The 13,332-nt window shown below is 41.4% G+C and overlaps 2 protein-coding genes across 3 annotated transcripts in view; one reads left to right on the top strand and one right to left on the bottom strand.

Moving 5' to 3' along the window:
- Positions 1-8,952, bottom strand: part of LOC130711097 (protein MAIN-LIKE 1-like) — a 16,629-nt gene extending 7,677 nt beyond the window's left edge. Inside the window, exons 1-3 of the mRNA XM_057560560.1 lie at positions 8,801-8,952; positions 7,289-8,275; positions 6,520-7,204 (exon numbers count right to left, since the gene is read on the bottom strand). Of these exons, the coding sequence (XP_057416543.1) occupies positions 6,520-7,204; positions 7,289-8,270 (1,667 nt within the window). The 5' untranslated portion in view covers positions 8,271-8,275; positions 8,801-8,952. The remainder of the gene's footprint in view (positions 1-6,519; positions 7,205-7,288; positions 8,276-8,800) is intronic.
- A 234-nt stretch (positions 8,953-9,186) lies between these two features.
- On the top strand, positions 9,187-13,307 carry LOC130727613 (F-box/kelch-repeat protein At3g23880-like). 2 transcript variants are annotated; one of them, XM_057578800.1, is made up of 2 exons: positions 9,187-10,333; positions 13,289-13,307. In XM_057578800.1, exon 1 carries the CDS (start codon positions 9,219-9,221, stop codon positions 10,308-10,310), a length of 1,092 nt encoding a protein of 363 aa, XP_057434783.1. In that variant the 5' UTR covers positions 9,187-9,218; the 3' UTR covers positions 10,311-10,333; positions 13,289-13,307. The 2 variants fall into 2 exon arrangements, with proteins under 2 accessions (XP_057434783.1, XP_057434782.1); XM_057578799.1 differs by having other exon boundaries at positions 13,286-13,305.
- Positions 13,308-13,332: the final 25 nt, after the last annotated feature.

The following is a 13,332-nucleotide window of genomic DNA, read 5'->3' as shown; positions in this document are numbered from 1 at the left end:
GTGTGTGTATAGTGGGTTTTATCAAATAACCGTTGTTGATTCAAAAAGCACTTTAAGATCAACGGTTGAAAATTAAAGATAGACAGTAACAGTAAAATACACAATCACACACAGGAGATAAGCATATCTACACGCAATCACAACAGACTGTCACACGGGCACAAGGAACTATGCATCAGAAATTCTGACGCACGTGTTGTTGTCTCAGCTTCAGAGTCAGTACCAGTGGGCACACACACTCTGATTGAGTTACCTTCTGGACTAGACATCTTCTGATCAAGAAGTATCATAGTCAGAGGTTCTGATCTATCTTCACTCTGGACAAAAGTCCATGTTTAGATTTTTCAGAATAAAATTAAATCTATCTTCAGCTAAGGGCTTTGTAAAGATATCTGCCCATTGATGGTCAGTATCAACAAACTTCAGAAGAAGTACGCCCTTCTGCACATAATCTCTAATGAAGTGATACTTTACCTCAATGTGCTTTGCCCTTGAATGCAAGATAGGATTCTTGCTCAACGAAATTGCAGCAGTGTTATCACAATAGATTGGGATATTGCTCTCAAGGATCTGATAATCCTCCAGCTGATGTTTCATCCAGAGCATCTGAGTGCTGCATATTGCTGCTGAGATATATTCTGCCTCTGCAGTTGATAGTGCAATGGTTGATTGCCTCTTGCTTGCCCATGAGACTAGATTGCTTCCCAGAAATTGACAATTTCCAGAAGTACTTTTTCTCTCTGTTCTATCTCCAGCATAATCAGCATCACAATAACCTGAAAGCTTATACTCTGATGTTTTCTTATACATCAAGCCAAGGTTAGTGGTGCCTTTCAGATACCTTAGGATCCTCTTAACAGCAGTTAAGTGGGTTTCCCTTGGATCTGATTGGAAACGAGCACATAAATGAACACTAAATAATATGTCTGGCCTAGATGCAGTTAAGTACAGAAGTGAACCTATCATGCCACGATAGAGCTTCTGACATACTTTACCACTTATATCTTCTTTTTCCAGAATGCATGTTGGATGCATTGGAGTCTTGGCCACTGTAGATTCCAGCATATTGAACTTCTTCAGAAGTTCTTTAGTGTACTTGCTCTGATGGATATACGTTCCTTCTGGTGTTTGATCAACTTGTATTCCCAGAAAGTACTTTAATTCTCCCATCATACTCATCTCAAATTCAGCCTGCATCATCTCAGAAAATTCTTTGCATAGAGATTGATTAGCATAACCAAATATAATATCATCAACATAAATTTGCACAATTAAGATATCATCTTTATAAGTCTTGCAAAAGAGAGTTGTATCTACTTTACCCCTTACAAACTCATTCTCCAGAAGGAATGAGCTAAGTCTCTCATACCATGCTCTGGGAGCTTGCTTCAGACCGTAGAGTGATTTCTTCAATTTGAACACATGGTCTGGTTTCTTTTCATCTTCAAAACCTGGGGGTTGATGAACATAGACTTCCTCTGAGATATAACCATTTAGGAAGGCACTCTTTACGTCCATCTGATGTAGAACTATGTTGTGATTTACTGAGAAAGAAATCAATAGTCTGATTGCCTCCAGTCTTGCTACTGGAGCAAATGTTTCAGTGTAGTCTATTCCTTCCTGCTGGCTGTAGCCTTGAGCAACTAGCCTTGCCTTGTTTCTGACTACATCTCCTTTCTCATTTAGCTTGTTTCTGAATACCCATTTCGTTCCAATAACATGGACATTCTCAGGCTTCTTCACTAAGCTCCAAACATCGTTCTTGGAGAATTGATTCAATTCTTCTTCCATGGCCAGAATCCAATCCTTGTCTTGAAGAGCTTCATCTATGGACTTGGGTTCAATTAAGGACACCAATCCTTTCAGACTCAGCAAGGTCTCTTCAGAGGGTCTGAAGGCGGATCTGGTTCTGACTGGTTCATCTTTGTTGCCCAGAATCAATTCCTTAGGATGAGCTGCAGTGATTCTGCTCTTCTTCAGAGTTTGTGAGTTAGAGGGACCAGCTTCTTCCTCTGGTTCATCTTCCTCTGGCTCAACTTCCTCTGGAGCTTTGCCTTTGTCAGAAACATTAATGCTTAAATCTGCAAACTTTTCAACTAGCTTTGACTGGTCAGAGTCAAGCTTATCATCAAATCTAACATGAATAGATTCTTCAATAGTCTTAGCATCAGTATTATAAAATCTAAAACCTTTAGATCTATCAGAATAACCAAGTAATAGACACTTAGAAGATTTAGCATCAAATTTATGCAATCTATCCTTAGTATTGAGAACATAACAAACACAGCCAAAAGGATGAAAATAAGAAATGTTGGGTTTTATGTTCTTCCACAATTCATAAGGAGTCTTATTCAGAATTGGTCTCACAGAGATTCTGTTCTGAATGTAACATGTTGTATTTACTGCCTCTGCCCAAAAGTGCTTAGCCATGCCAGTTTCTTGGAGCATGGTTCTAGCCATCTCCTGAAGAGTTCTGTTCTTCCTCTCAACAACACCATTTTGTTGAGGAGTTCTGGGACAAGAGAAATCATGTGTAATTCCATAGGAATCAAACAGACTCTCAAACTTGTCATTCTCAAACTCTCCACCATGGTCACTTCTGACACGCACAATTCTACAAGCCTTCTCGTTTTGCACTTGAGCAATGAAGGTAGAGAACACAGCATGAGACTCATCCTTGCGGGTTAGAAACTTTACCCATGTCCAGCGGCTATAGTCATCAACGATAACCATCCCATATCTTTTGCCACCTATAGACTCAGTTTTCACTGGTCCAAACAGGTCGATATGCAGAAGTTCTAACGGCCTTGAGGTTGAGACAACATTCTTTGCCTTGAAAGGGACTTTTGTGAATTTGCCTTTCTGACATGCTTCACAAAGAGCGTCTGAAGCGAACTTCAGATTGGGTAAGCCCCTGACAAGGTTTAGCTTGCTCAGCTGAGAAATCTTTCTCATACTGGCATGCCCTAACCGTCTATGCCATACCCACTGCTCTTCATTAACAGACAGAAGGCACTTCACATTCTGAGCCTCCAACTCAGATAATCTGATCTTATAAATGTTGTTCTTCCTCTTGCTGTTAAACAGAACAGAGCCATCGATCTGACTTACAGCCCGGCAGGACTTTTGATTGAATATAACATCATAACCCTTGTCAGCTAATTGACTTATAGACAATAAGTTATGTGTTAAGCCGTCTACCAATAAAACATTATCAATGCATGGACTACTATCTACACAAATAGTACCAGTACCAATAATTTTACCCTTTTCATTTCCTCCAAAGCCAACTTCGCCTCCAGGCTTAAGTTTCAGCTCTCGGAACATACGCTTTTCTCCCGTCATGTGACGCGAGCATCCACTGTCCAGATACCATGATTGGTGTTTCAGTGGAGCTATCAAGGATATCTGCAACATAGATAATCTTGTCCTTAGGTACCCACTTTCTGGGTCCTCTTTTGTTAGTTACCCCAAAGGTTCTGATCACCTTGGGTGTCTCAACATGATATTTTAAAGGAATATTTGCATGATATTTAGTCATAGAGAAAGATCCCTTTTTAAGAGGGTTTTTAGCAACTTCAGCAGGTACAGGATCAGGCAATATGGTACCAGAGGGAACAAAGCATTCATACAAGGATTTAGCTTTAGACACAGAAGGCTCATTTCTAATTGGTTTAGAATAGCCAATGCCATGCATTCCATTTCTGCTTACACCATAGATCATTGAAGCCATTAAGCTTCTATCTACGCTTTTAGCCAGGAATCTTTGAAAAGATTTTTCATACTTAGATTCATGCTTACTATCAGAGGCATCGCAGGCAATAACTTCTTCTAACTTTGCAATTTGATTCTTAAGCACTGAGTTAGAATTAACTAAAGCATGGTTATCATTTTTCAAATCAGATATGATTTTCTCATGTTCAGAAGGAGTTTTAGAAACAGCAGATAAGTTCTTTTTCAGCTTCTTATGCTTAGACAACAAGGAGTTATACTTATCCATGATATCAGACAAAGCATGTTTCAGTTCAGAGGTAGAGAAGGAAGCAAATACCTCATTTTCATCGTCAGAGTCTGGATCTCCTTCTGATTCTGAGTCAGAGTCAACAGCTTCCTTTGACTCTGTTTCTTTGTCTTTGACAATAGCCATGAGTCCTTGGACTTCACCATCAGAGTCAACATCCTCTGACTCTGATTCATCGAATGTCACCATCAGACTCTTCTTGGTCTTGAAGTGCTTCTTTGGCTTCTTGTCCTTCTTCAATTTTGGACAGTCACTTTTGTAGTGCCCTGATTCTTTGCACTCAAAGCAAGTGACTTCCTTGATTGATGACTTCTTCTGACTTGAGGATTCAGACTTTCCTCTTGCCTTTCCAGAGCCTTTGAACTTGCTCTGCCTGTGCTTCCAGATGCGGTTGAGTCTCTTGGAGATCAGAGTCAGCTCATCTTCATCAGAATCTTCTGATGCTTCTTCAGATTCTTCTTCTTCAGCTTGAAGAGCCTTTGACTTCTCAACCTTAGCCTTTTCAGATTTGGATTTCAAGGCTATGGACTTTTTCCTCAGATCTTGCATCTCTGAGCGCTTCAGCTCATGGCATTTCAAAATGCTGATGAGTTCTTCTAAACTCATATTCTCAACATCTCTCGTGAGCTCTATTGAAGTCACCAAAGGCATCCAACTTTCAGGAAGACACCTGATGACCCTTATGACGTGATCTTTTGTTGTGTAGCTCTTGTTGAGAGGACGTATGCCAGCTACAAGCAGTTGAAATCTGGAGAACATTTCTTCAATGGACTCATTTGGCTCCATGATGAAGGATTCATACTTTTGGATCAAAGACAATGCCTTTGATTCTTTGACTTTCTTGTTTCCTTCATGAGACATCTTCAGAGAATCAAAAATGCCTTTAGCAAACTCACGATCTGTAATCTTCTGGTACTCCTCATAGGAGATAGCACTTAGAAGAATTGCTCTTGCTTTATGATGTTGTGAGTACAGCTTCTTTTGATCTGCAGACATCTCTGACCTTGGGATCTTTTTGCCATCTGCATCAACTGGACGCTCATAGCCATCCACAATAATATCCCAGAGATCTGCATCGAAACCCAGAAAGAAACTTTCCAGTCTATCTTTCCAATATTCGAACCTTTGACCATCGAACATAGGAGGCTTTGCGTTGTAACCATCTCTTTGAGTTTCACTGGTGGTGGCAGCCATTGTTTTTCACACCGGCCCGGATCACTGAACACTGTTAGGTGTGGTAATCAGAACTTGCGCTCTGATACCAATTGAAGGTATGAAAAACGGTAGAAAGGGGGGTTTGAATAACGTTTTCAGTACAAAACTACCACCTTAAAGATTTTAACAAATCTTTTCGAGAACTAAGTGCAAAAGATAGAGATAGAAAAGCACACAAGGATTTTATCCTGGTTCACTTGATAAATCACTCAAGCTACTCCAGTCCACCCGTTAAGGTGATTTCTTCCTTCTTAGAATGAAGGCAATCCACTAATCAGGTAAGAGTTACAACTGCACTTGAAACCTACAAGTGACTAACAATTACACTGACTTAGCTCACACTAAGATTCACTCTCTTAGTCTTCTCTAGGATCCGATCAACCTTGATCTCCTAAAGGAAAATCAAACAACTGTTTGAGGTTGGTGTTTACAAGGGTTTGCTTCTGAATAAGCTGAGTGTAAACTAAAATAAATTACAAGATGAAAGAAAGCTTAGAATATATCTTGCGTGTGTGTATTGCTTCTTGTATATATTTTCTTCTTCTTCTTATTCTTGCCGCTTCTTTCAATCTTCAGCCTCTATATATACTCCAAGGATTAGGGTTGAGCGTTGCATGGGAAATGCTACCGTTGGAGGGCAGTTCTGGAAAATCCAGCTTCTGCTGTGGCTGAGAACGTTAGGTAGGTCGTCAGGAAGGTACACTTGCTTTTGTACTTGGATAGCGACTTGACCTTTTAACCTAGGAGACTTCTGATCAGAGGAATGCTTCGTATTGGAACTTGTGAAGCCGGTTGATCAGAGTCAGAGGGATAGCACAGATCCTCTGACCATTGTATCTTCTGATTCTGAACTCAGAGGGAAGAACATGGCCTTCAGAGTTTCTTGCTTCTGGACTTCAGAGTTTCCACTATTCAGCTTCTGGATCTTCAGAGTCTTCTACACCATCAGAACATCTGAACCTTCAGTGTTTCTTGGTTGTCAGAACTTCTGGATCATCAGAGCTTCTAGCGACTGAGTCCTCATCAGAGTTTGTATAGCTTCAGATCTTCTGAAGCTTTTCCACTGTTCATACTGAACATGGTGAATGCGAAAGCGTTGCTTGGGTTACCCTTTATACACAGTGCTTCTGATTTGTGTGAAATTGAGTCAGGGTCAGAGCCTGTGAATAGCACACTCAGAAAAACACGTTAGAGTACCACAATTGTTCATATCAAAAGGTTAACTTGTAATCATCAAAACATAGAGTTGTACTACTAGATCAAAACTTGATCTTACAATGTACTCCTCCACAGCCTCTCCCGAATGAGTAGCAGGGATCCCCTGAGGGCGCAGGTGCGGCACAAAATCAGCATAGGCAGCATCTGCGGTCTCAGCAAGGGACCCAGTCGTCTGGATCTCGGAGGGGTGTCGAGGGACATCCTGGATGTAGCCAAACTGGCGCAGAACCCTCTCTGGTAGATGTCGTCGAACAACACGGCCAAATGGCGTCCGGATGTAGCCAGAATACATGGCCCTCTGATCCCGTGGTCGATGAGCCCGATTGTCCTCAAATGGGGTCCATATAATGTCATCCACCGTCAGCTCATCGAGCATGACTCGCCTCTCATCGAGGCCTGCATGCCCGACCCGGGACATAACCCACCGCCGCGCCCTAGGCTGGTCCTGCGAGTACTCCGGATCCGCCCTCCGGATAATGACGCGATCAGAAAGGTACTCGTAGGCCCATCCTAGCAAGAGTGAGCTGAAACCTCCCATCTGGGCCGTCCCCCTCCTGGACGCTCGATCAAGCTGGTTGTACAACGTAGCGAGCGCAATCGCGCCCCACGCGTACTCGGACACTCGACCGAGATCCTGCAACATACCTATCCAGTAGACGGTCGTGTGGTATCCACCGCTCTTGCTAGCAAAGAGCGTCGCGCCTAGCTGGTTCACCAGCCAAATCCGTGCAGCGTCCTCATATCGGTGCTCTACAATGAAATGAATTGAGTTAACAGTTAATAACAATACAATAATAATAGATACTATTTAATCAAGTAATAATTAAGACATACCCTCCAACGCAGCATCATACAGGGTCTGCAAGACCCCAAAGCGAATAGTCTGGCTCCTGTTCTTATCAAACTCAGCATGATAACGAGCAACAGATCCTCCCATCAACTCAGCACATAGCGCTGCACACTCGTCCCTCTCCCCCCTCCCAGGCGTATAGAACCTCGACCCCATTGGGAGATGGAGAAGAGCCGACACGTCGTCCTGGGTGATGGTCATCTCCCCAAACGGCATGTGGAAGCTACTAGTCTCCTCATGCCATCGCTCCACAAGGGCCAAAATGAGGCCTGCATCTGTCTCCGAGTAGCTGCACCAGGGTAGCTGATGAAGACCCGTCTGCTCAATCAACTCTCGAACCCTCCTGTGACTGTCTGAATCACCATCACAAGCAAGGTTCCAAACCTTCCCCCCAGCTGTGGCCACCCTCAAGTGTCGACGGTCCACATACCGCTCGTCTGTGCGTAGGAGTGCATGCCACGTCCAGGGAGCCTTGTGATCAGCATAATGCGTGAGAAGCGACAGATCAACAGGCCCCCCCGGAAACGGCGGCAACCTCTGGATCAGGTCCTCCTCGCCACCCTGTGCCTCTGGCACGACATCAGCATCAACATCAGGAGGAGGAATACTATCCTCGTCATATGACCCCTCCTCGCCGGATGACTCCTCGTCGGATGACTCATCGCCGGATGACTCATCGCCGGATGACGACTCGCCTGATGACTCCTCGCCTGGTGACTCATGGCGAGGTACCTCAACCATGGGAGACGGCGGAGTAGGAACTGGATCAGTAGGCTCAACTGGAGCTGGAGCTGAAGCCTCTACCATGGGCGACTGCATAGAATCAACTGGAGCTGGAGCTGAAGCCTCAACCGCGTGAGAGGTCGCAGCATGATCGCCGCGCCGGCTAGAAGCATGTAATCGCCGGTGTCTATCCTCTGTAGGCCCCGCATCCTCACTAGCTCGAGACCTCTTTCTGTTCTTCATTCTCACTATATATTCAGAGCAAACATTTTCTAAATAAATTCACTGAATAAATTATACTCGCTCAATTACTAAATTTCTCAATTAAATCTCTAAATAAAATCACTAAATAATTCACGATGTTTATAACTAAATTAAAAACATTTTATAAATTAACTAAGCTAATTAGATTAGGTTTTATAAATAAACTAAGCTAATTATATTAAGTTTTATAAAAACATTTTATAAATTAAGTTTATAACTCTAAACAGACACCAAATACGGAACATTAAGTTTCATATCCAATACGGAACATTAAGTTTCATATCCAATACGGAACATTAAGTTTCATATTGAATACGGAATATTATGTTCCGTATCGAACCAGAACTCCATTAACGACATTGCATGATTGGAACTCGCCCCAAAGACCAATTTATACAATTTCAGCCAACCTAACATCTACTTAAGCATAAATCGACTATCCTAGGGTTGAAAGATTCCATAATTTCAAGTTAAATGGTGAATTCAAGTTGAAATCCAAACTTACTTACCTCTAGGTTCAATGCAATGAATGGGGAGAATGGGGTTGATGATGGAGACGATGGTACCCTGTCCAGATGATGATTGAAGCAAGGAGAGCGTCGGTCTCGAAGATTGCAGAGCAAGGGTTGGGAATGGTTTGGAGCGCTGAAATGGGTTTTGAAAAAACCCCTATCGATTACATAGTAATATAATACGGAACTTTATATTCCGTATTGAATACGAAATTTAATATTCCGTATTCTTTTAAAGGGGGTTTTTCCGTAATTTCCCCACTTTAGGTGGGGCGCGGAGCCCCATAGGGGGGGCCCCAAACCCAACTCCCCCCTAAACCCAAACAACAATTGCTATTGCTACTGTATCTATCTATCAATCTCAGTTTGTGAATTCAATTCAATTCAGATTCAGATTCAAACACTGCATATTGACATGGATCGAGATTTGATAATTGAAATCCTTTTGAGGTTGCCGGTGAAGTCTATTGTACGATTCAAGGTTGTGAGCAAGTTATGGAGATCTCTCATATCCGATCCCCTCTTTGCTTCATTACATTTTCAACGTGCTGCTCCTTCACTCCTTTTCGCTGACTCTCATGCCATTCGAACCATTGACTTAGAGGGACCGCTTCAATCTCATCGTGTTTCTCAACCAATCAATTGTCACTTTTTGTCTAATTATCATGATTTATCGTCGTCTAAACACCGTAACCGTATTTCGATTGAAGGTTCGTGTAGAGGCTTTCTGCTAATCACCTGGATTATTAATATTAGTCATCAGCACCCGTGGAATGATAGTCTCTACCTGTGGAATCCATCCACACATGTCCACAAACCAATACCACCATCTCCTGTTGTTGACACCAATGTTTTTAATCATCTATTTGGATTTGGTTACGATTCCTCGACAGATGACTACTTGGTGGTTCGAGTGCCCGTGGCGGACGGTAACCAACCTACTCATTTACCAGATGTGCAGTTTTTCTCATTGAGAGCTAATATGTGGAAATATACCGAGGGTGTTGATTTGCCTCCCTTGACCACTATTGACCCTTGTCATGGATTGCTCTTTAACGAGGCTATTCACTGGGCGGTTAGTAACTGGGTCGATGGTGTTACGAACATGTTTATTATTGCCTTTGATTTAATGGAAAAGAGACTCTTAGAGATACCCATGCCTCATGGTCTTCTTTTCCCTCGTTTTACTTTGTGGGTGCATGGAAGATTTTTAAGTCTATCAATTTTGCAGAGAGATGGTACATGTGAAATATGGGTTATGAAGAAATACAAAGTACAGACATCTTGGACCAAGACTGTTCTATCTACGGGGAGCTTTCACTTCCCAATATGCTCTACAAAAGGTGGTGATATTGTTTTACATTCTGGAACAAAAGTGAAAAAGTATAGTGATGAAGGAGTAGAACAAGAAGAACAACTAGAGTATCCGAACCATTGTGGTTTACTAGATGCATCAGTGCCCATATATACAGAGTCAATGCTTTCACTCCCTGATGTTAGCGACTGAAATCTCCACAAGAGCTTCGATTTGTAAGTAAGCTCCTCAACTTTCACTTTCAATTTGTTAGAAACACATTTATTTCCCTTTTAATATGCCTTCTATTATAGTTGTAATGTTTGTGGAGTTATAGTTCTAGTCGTTAAATATCTGGAGATTCATCCATGCAGTAGGGAGTTTTTTAATGGCTTTTAGAGGCAACTTTGGACTAACAATCCTAACCACAAAGACTCTAATAGTTGCTGTTTTGGTTTGGATTCTAACTTTGTGGAACCTTACTATGTTGGATGTAGTGAACTCCTTTTCAAAGATGGATAGACTAATAGTTTCATATAGGTAACAACCATGGCAATATAATGACACAAAACCTATCATTGATTACAATTCTAAGATGACAAGAATAGGATTAGGCTCACTCGAAAATGAAAGTAGGAAAATGGGTGATTTTATGCCTATTGTGATTTTGGTGGAGGGATAGAAGATCCTCTGCAATGAAATTCTAAAACTGAGTTGTTGGAAGCTGTACTAAGAAACCTTATTTATGGTTGTGGCTTTCATTATGCTTGTAGGATCACGCGCTTACCACTACGCCAAAACCAATTGGTGTTAGTGAGGGCGCAACGTTATTTCTTATAGCGTAGCAGACAGCGCCCCGTTTCGAATGCTACCTGCAGGCAGGATGCTGGCCCACCTGGACCCAACAATCCCCCCCCCCCAGCACCTGCCAGCCAAACTAGCTGCACAGCATGCCTTCCGTGGGATTCGAACACGGGACCTGGCTCTGATACCACTTGTAGGATCACGCGCTTACCACTACGCCAAAACCAATTGGTGTTAGTGAGGGCGCAACGTTATTTCTTATAGCATAGCAGACAGCGCCCCGTTTCGAATGCTACCTGCAGGCAGGATGCTGGCCCACCTGGACCCAACAATGCTCTCAATTCATTCATTCATTACTACCCACAATTTGTGAAGAAAGATCCATTTATTATTTGAAAACAAACATATATACATTTTAAATAGGTTTCTTTTACTAGAACAATGTGTGGAAATGATGTACAAGAATAGTATTTAGACTTAATTCTTTTTTTTTGATGGGTATTTAGACTTAATTCTTAATATCAAGTTAAGTTAAGGAATAATTGATCATGAGAGGGATTGTCACGAAACTTACTGTAATTCAGAAAAATCAATTTGCTAGAAGTCCATGTTCAGTTTACTAGCTCAAACAGCTGCATATATCATGAGGTCATGATGAGGCTGCTAGATGGCAAAGTAATCTGCAGTGGAAGTTTTGGCTATACTTTTATTAGGCTTGACTTTTCCTTCATCTATTTTTTTTTATAGCTTTCATACCCAGCCTATTAAATAAAATGTTGGAACATATTACTGTACTAACTTTCAGTGGTAGAAGAAGAATAAATTCAAGGGCATGTAATTTGATCTATTTTTGTGAGGCTCATCTAGGAAATAGTTCATATCACAACTAAGGGCATATTTGAATAAGAATCTCAAAAGGGTTACAAAATTATGGTTTGATCTCTTACTTTGGTTTCTTTAATAGCACTTTGACAGATCTTAATATTTGATTAGTTGGAAATGAATTGGTATCAAATGTTTAATGTTGTTTCATATTGTTGATAGTGATGGACTTTTAATCTGCTATGTATTTTATGAAGGTATGAAAAACGGTAGAAAGGGGGGGGTTTGAATAACGTTTTCAGAACAAAACTTCCACCTTAAAGATTTTGACAAATCTTTCGAGAACTTAAGTGCTAAAGATAAGAGATAGAAAAGCACACAAGGATTTTATCCTGGTTCACTTGATAAATCACTCAAGCTACTCCAGTCCACCCGTTAAGGTGATTTCTTCCTTCTTAGAATGAAGGCAATCCACTAATCAGGTAAGAGTTACAACTGCACTTGAAACCTACAAGTGACTAACAATTACACTGACTTAGCTCACACTAAGATTCACTCTCTTAGTCTTCTCTAGGATCCGATCAACCTTGATCTCCTAAAGGAACTAAACAAACTGTTTATCAAAGAATTGTTTACAAGAGATTTGCTTCTAAAAAGCTAATAGTAAACACAATGAATTTCAGATGAAAGAAAGCTTAGAATATTTTGAATATGTCTTGCGCGTATATGTGTTTCTTTCTAGCCGCTTCTTTCAATCTTCAGCCTCTATATATACTCCAAGGATTAGGGTTGAGCGTTGCATGGGAAATGCTACCGTTGGAGGGCAGTTCTGGAAAATCCAGCTTCTGCTGTGGCTGAGAACGTTAGGTAGGTCGTCAGGAAGGTACACTTGCTTTTGTACTTGGATAGCGACTTGACCTTTTAACCTAGGAGACTTCTGATCAGGGGAATACTTCATATTGGAACTTGTGAAGCCGGTTGATCAGAGTCAGAGGGAAAGCACAGATCCTCTGACCATTGTATCTTCTGATTCTGAACTCAGAGGGAAGAACATGGCCTTCAGAGTTTCTTGCTTATGGACTTCAGAGTTTCCACTATTCAGCTTCTGGATCTTCAGAGTCTTCTACACCATCAGAACATCTGAACCTTCAGTGTTTCTTGGTTATCAGAACTTCTGGATCTTCAGAGCTTCTAGCGACTGAGTCCACATCAGAGTTTGTATAGCTTCAGAACTTCTGAAGCTTTTCCACTGTTCATACTGAACATGGTGAATGCGAAAGCGTTGCTTGGGTTACCCTTTATACACAGTGCTTCTGATTTGTGTGAGATTGAGTTGAGGTCAGAGCCTGTAAATAGCACACTCAGAAAAACACGTTAGAGTACCACAATTGTTCATATCAAAAGGTTAACTTGTAATCATCAAAACATAGAGTTGTACTACTAGATCAAAACTTGATCTTACATTTTAAGCTTTAATCTAATGAGAGATTTTTTAATTATAAGTATATGAAATGTTATGGTACTTATGATCTGAGTTTTTGTTATTGATTTTGACTTTTGAGCAGCAGTTAGTGGGGCTGGCGGTGGCATCATTCACGTATGTTGGTGA

The sequence above is a fragment of the Lotus japonicus genome, chromosome 1 (genome assembly GCF_012489685.1).
Source record: "Lotus japonicus ecotype B-129 chromosome 1, LjGifu_v1.2".
NCBI classification, from domain to species: Eukaryota; Viridiplantae; Streptophyta; class Magnoliopsida; order Fabales; family Fabaceae; genus Lotus; species Lotus japonicus.
This window is presented reverse-complemented; position numbering and strand designations above follow the sequence as displayed.